The 5,954-nt window shown below is 64.7% G+C and overlaps 1 protein-coding gene across 1 annotated transcript; it reads right to left on the reverse strand.

Annotated features, from left to right (window-relative positions):
* Positions 1–3,111: 3,111 nt before the first annotated feature.
* Positions 3,112–5,391, reverse strand: LOC123663026. The gene has a single exon (XM_045597768.1). It carries the CDS (start codon positions 5,389–5,391, stop codon positions 3,112–3,114), a length of 2,280 nt encoding a protein of 759 aa, XP_045453724.1.
* Between the last annotated feature and the right edge of the window lie 563 nt (positions 5,392–5,954).

Here is a 5,954-nt window from a genome sequence, read left to right on the forward strand (position 1 = left end):
GTGAGCGTCGGCTTCGCGCTCACGCTCCGCAGCCTCCTTCAGCGAAATAACTTCTTCGCAGAAGGAGGCCACGGCCGACCAGGACCTCGCGCTGCCGAGCATGGAGCGGACCACGCTCGACAGCGCGAGGTCTCCGCCGATGACCGCCACGAGGGCCCTCCGCTGAGGGTCCCAGGCGGCGCACTCTTCTAGCGTGTGGCGCGCCGTGTCAATCGGAGCACCGCACTCGTGACAGGCAGGGGTGGCTTCCCTCCTCGCGATCTGGTGCAGGTACTTACCAAAGCAACCATGCCCGGTAAGTACCTGCGTCAGGCGGAAGGTCAGCACCCCGTGCCGCCTTTGGACCCAGCGACTTAAGTGTGGACGTATCGCGTCCACCGTCACCGTGCCCGCCGCCGGAGACCCCAGGCTCTCCTCCCACTTGATCATCAGGGCCCTCTTAGCTTGAGCCCTGATGTCCATCGCTCGGTCCGTACTACGGACCTGCCCTTCTCCAGCTCTGAGGCTCGACTTTGCCGCGTACACTCTCGCGAGCATCTCCGCCTGGAGTTCCCAGGGCGGATCGCCCGCGAGGAGCGTGGCCGCCGTCCACGACACCGTACGGTATCCCCGTATCGCTCTCACCGCTATGGCCCTCTGGGGTCTCCGCAGGAGAGCCTTGTTGTCGCGAGACGCGAGAGCGTCGGCGAACACGGGGGCACCGTACAGTGCCATGCTGCGAACTATGCCGACGTATAGACGTCGGCATGGCGAGTCCGGGCCGCCTACATTGGGCAGAAGTCTGCCCAGCGCGGCGGCGGCTTTCTCGAGCCTCGGAGCGAGCTCTCTAAGGTGCGGACCGAAGCTCCACCGGCCGTCCAGGGTTAGGCCGAGATATTTCATCTGGGCCTCGACGGCGATCTCTACCCCCTGTACGACCACACGTGCACCTCGGGGGGGGCCTCTTCGTGGGCCGTGGAAGAGGAGGGCCTCCGTCTTCGACAAGGAGACCCTCAGGCCCAGTGCCTCGATGCGGCCGACCGCTATCGTCGCGCCGGTTCGCGCCAGACCGGCCGCCTCTTCGAAGCTGCCGCCCCGGGCCGTCAGCAGAGTGTCGTCCGCGTAGCAGATGACACTGAGCCCGGGCGGCAGTGGCGTCCGCAGCAGCCAGTCGAAGCCGACGTTCCACAGGGTCGGTCCGAGGACGGAGCCCTGCGGAACGCCGCACTCGACGCGACGGCGATACAGTCGGCCGTCGCCCCCCTCCCATAGGACCTCTCTCTCGCGGAGGTACGCCTCCAGCAGACTCTGGAGATATGGAGGCACGTCCTGATACTTCAGTGCCTCCACAATCGTCTCAACAGGAATGCTGTTGAAGGCGTTCGACACGTCCAGCGAGATGGCCAGGAGAACGTCTCCGCTGGCCACCACCTCCGCGGAGAGGGACCTAAGGGCGTTCAGAGCGTCCAGGGTGGAGCGGCCCGCCCTGAACCCGTACTGAGCGTTCGACAGACCCGGCCCCGACTCGTCGAGGTGCCGGACGAGACGGTCCGCGAGAATCTTCTCGAAGAGTTTGGCCGTCTCGTCCAGCAGCACGATCGGCCTGTACGCGGAGGGAGAGTCGACAGGTCGGCCCTCCTTACGTATCAGGCACAACCGGCCCGTCTTCCACGGCTTCGGGAACTGCCCGGAAGCTAGACACTTGTCGAACAGTCCCCGAAGTTCTCCTCTCAGGTGTTCCAGGGCGATATACAATACTCGCCCCGGAACACCATCCGGCCCCGGCGCCGTCTTCTTGGCCCTGAGACGCTCGAGGGCCGTATCCATCTCCCCCTCTGAGATGCCGGGTGGGGAGGGCGGGTCGAACTCGGTCCGAGAAGACGGCGACGGCGTCGCCATCGTCGGGGGAACATGTACGGGACGGTGCGGAAACAGTTCCGACACCGTCCGCCAGAGGAGATCCGGCGGCATCGTTTCCGTCACGGGGGCGCCCTGCGCGCGAAGCTTGCTTCGCGCAGCGCGATAGGGACGGCCCCATGGATCTCGGTTTAGACCCGCCAGCAGCTCCTTCCAGGCGGCGTCCTTCCCTCGGCTGATGGCGTGCTGCAGGGCCTGCTTTGCCGTGCGGTATGCATCCCGCAGCTCCGCCTCCAGAGCCGGATCCCTGGCGCTGCGCCTCCGACAGCGTTGATACGCCCGGCGGGCGGTCATGCTGGCCGCACGGAGCTCCGCTATTTCGGGCGACCACCAGTACACCGCCCGCCGTCCTAGCGGGCGGCGGCCGACCTTCGGCATGGCCGCATCGCAGACGTTGGCCAACGACCTACGAAAGCGGCCAGCCAGCTCATCCACGCTGGCACCATCGGCGTCGCGGTGGTTCGCCCACCGCTGGACGATTGCGGCCTCGCGCGCCGCCTCGACGTCGAGCCTGCTTAGGGCCCAGCGGGGTAGCCTGCTCGGGCCCCTCGACCGATCTGCTGACGAGGACGGGGTGGAGACTCCGAACCTGATATAGTTGTGGTCCGAGAGAGTCTCCACCCCCTCCTCCACTCTCCAGTCTGTCACTCTCCGCGCGATTGCGGGGCTGGCGAACGAGAGGTCCACCACGGAACCCCCGCGCAATCGCACGCACGTCTGAACGTTTCCAACGTTCAGGAGTGACAGACCAGAGAGGAGGGCCCAATCCTCGACGGCCCGCCCCCTCGCATCCGTGTTCGGGTTGCCCCAGGCTCGGGACTTGGCGTTGAAGTCGCCGAGAACTATCACGGCTCTCGGCGATTGTCGGCATACCGCAGCTCTGACGGTGTCGAGGAAGACCTCGAAGTCCGCCAGGCTGCGGTTGGGGGAAAAGTAGAGGCCGATGACCGCAAACTCTCCCCACGTCACCACGACGTATCCCGAGCCGCGCTCCACGAGTGCGAGGGGGCGGGTGGCGGAACTGCCTAGTGCGACCGCCACCGTGCCGTCGAGATCCCCCAACCAGTTCGGTTGGGGGGGAACCCAGTACGGTTCGCAGACGACGGCCACATCGATCATCCACTGCGCCATGGACTGGGTCAACAAGTCCTGAGCCCTGGCGCAGTGGTTGAGATTGGCTTGGAGGAAGCTGTGATGTCTGATGTGATCCATGGATTACTCAGACATCACAACCTCCACCTCCCCCGCCGCGGCCGGGGGGGCAACGCCGTCTGCGGCTGTCTGGCTTGCGGTCTCTCGGGGGGCCCGGGTTCCGAGGGCCCCCTTTCCTTTCGAGGTCGCAGGCCTGCACCTGCGGCCGCACATGATGTGCCCCGAGGGTTTACCTCCCTCGGCGCACACCACGCAGCGCGGTGTCTTCTCCGGGCAGGAGGCGACCTTGTGCCCCGCGTTCCCGCATTTAAAGCAGAGGTCGCCCCTGTCGACAGACGCCGGACACTTCGGGCGCGTGTGGCCCAACCCCATGCACTTAAAGCAGCGCATGGGGAGCGCCTCCAGGGCCGACACTCGCACCGAGCTCCAGCCGATCAGTAGCCTGCCCCCCTCGGTCAGCGCTTTCGCAACCGAGACGGGGCAGGTTACGACGGTGGAGCCCATGCCGCCGAAGCCGGAGCGGATCGCCCCGACCCTCACCGTGCCGACGTCGGACGATGTCGCCTTCGCGACCGCCGCCGCCACCCTCTCGGGAGTGGCCGTGTCATCCAGGCCCGAGATGCGCACCTGCGCGGTCTTAACGGGCCTGACGACGGTGGCCACGTCCGAGAGGGCCTCCCTGAGCCGGCTGGCGAGCCGGTCGGCCTTCTCCTCTTTGTCGGAACCGGGGATCTCGAGCATCCTCGCTCCCGTCGCCGTATGACGGAAGAGGATGCGCTCGATCCCCAGTTCCTCCAATTTCACGGTGTCTTCAGCCGACCGGAAGATGGAGTCGTAAGTTTGACCCTTCTCTACAGCCGCCGGCTGCAGCTGGACGACGACTGCCGCAGTCTTCGGGGCCTTGAATTTGGCCTTAACCGTCGCCTTTGTTGCCGGCCTTCCGGACTGCTTGGTCGGCTTGGCGGTCGGCTTGGCGGCCGGTCGCGCGGACGACGCCGCGGCTGGCTTGCCAGTCGGCTTCACCGCAGGGGCGGCAGTCCGGCCTTCGACTGCAGGTGTAGATGGAGGGGCGGAGGACTTCCCTTTCCCCTTCCTCTTGCCCTTCCCTCTTTTGACCACTGTTGCCCAGGTTTCCTCCCGGGCAACCGTGGAGGGGGCCGCTGACGTAGTGGCTGCCGTCTCAGGGCGTCGAGGTCCACCAGCTCCCAGTTGGGGGCGGACCGACGGAGCCGGCGGCAGCCTCTCCTCGATCTGCGCCAGCCGGACGTTCATCATATCGCCCAGCGAGCAGGTCAAGGAGTGCTTGAACTCCTCTAGCATGGCCGCCACCGGAAGTGTCGCAGGTGGACCGGCGACTGAGGCGTTGGCAGCGGCGGCGGCGGCGGCGGCGGCGTTAGCGGCCGCTTCCGTCTTCGCCTCGGCGAAGCCGCGCCGCATCGCCTTCAGCTCCGTTTTCATTGCCTCTATTTCGATCCTGAAGCGGCGGTTCTCCGCTCGGAGCCGCCTCACTTCATCAGCCTCGGTCCTAGAGGCAAAGGCGTCGACCACCTCGCTCAGGTCCGTCGCGGACCTCTTCAGCTTTGCGACGAACTCGCCTTTGAGGTTCCCGGATTTCCGGGCAACCTCTAGTATTACGGCGAGTCCCTCGCCCGCGCGCGCCCTGAGTTCCTGCGCGTTGAGCGCAACAACGTCGTCTACGATCGACGAGCCGACGTCGGACTCGTTGTCAATGAGTATGTTTACGGGTTCCGGCCGGACAGGTGCTGGCTTGAGGAACTTTTCGCGGGAAGGACCCGCCGTGGTTCCTCTCGCCTTTCCCCTTCTCGCCGTGTTAATTTTAGCGAGGCCCGCGCCCTCGGCCTCCGTGTCCGAACCGTCACGCCCAGACGCGAAGGTCGAGGATGAGGGTCGCTTCCGCCGTCCCGTCAAGGCAATATGCCTGTCAGGGGATCCCGAAACCATGTCTGTATCGGTGTCCGTTTTGTCGTCCGCAGCCAGAACCGCAAAACGGTTTCCACCTTTGTCCTGGCCCTTAGAAGGGCCTTTTTGGCGTGAGAGGAATCTCCCCTTGCGATCTCGCGAGGGGAGACCAGTCCTCGAGAGTGACGGCTCGTTTGAGCCGCCACTCCGAAGGCTGTTATCGGAGTCCGTATTTCTTGCAGAGGTCGCACCGCCCTTCCCGGGCACAACGTCAACGCCCATATGGGGCGAATCACAGTAACAAAGGGTGCCCTCCCCAGAATCGAACGGGCAGCGTGCATCCGAAGATGCACGGAGGGATTCTCCTTTGCCGGAGGCGCAGGTACCCTCCTGGGGTAGTTTCGTTTTAGTCTTTGTTTCCATGATTAATAGGGCTATTTCACAGCTTAGATTTTTAATCGGGGTTTACTCCCCTAGGCCGCGCGGCTGACAAGCCGCTAAAGGTGCGCCCACACCTACTGGTTTTGGTCCGCGGGGGTCCGAAAACCCCTACCACCCGCTCAGTGCGAGTGGCGTTCCCCTATCCGCCACCGTGGGGACGCGCCCAGTAGAAGTCCAGCAACTCCTCCCCTTGGAGCCTAGGTCCCAGACCTAAGTCCGAGACCCAGGCCCCAAAGGCCTGGGCTGGGGTGGGAACCTAACCTAACCTAACCTAACCTAACCTAACCTAACCTAACCTTTTTTTTTTTTTTTTTTTTTAACGTGGGGAAAATCCGTCATGGACACCCTCCGGTAGGGGGGGGCTCGGAGGGGATTCAGACTCTTACTGAATAAAAACCGCCACGTGTGTTCTGCCGTACGCCTATGTGGCGGGGTCACAAGGACGCTGTTAGCTCTTTCGCAACCCCGCCGGCGCTTGCCCTTTCGGGCCCACCGCGGTGCAAAGCACCTCGGAGGACGCACTCGAACACGAAGCGCGCCCTCCC

The sequence above is a fragment of the Melitaea cinxia genome, chromosome 19 (assembly GCF_905220565.1).
Source record: "Melitaea cinxia chromosome 19, ilMelCinx1.1, whole genome shotgun sequence".
NCBI lineage: Eukaryota > Metazoa > Arthropoda > Insecta > Lepidoptera > Nymphalidae > Melitaea > Melitaea cinxia.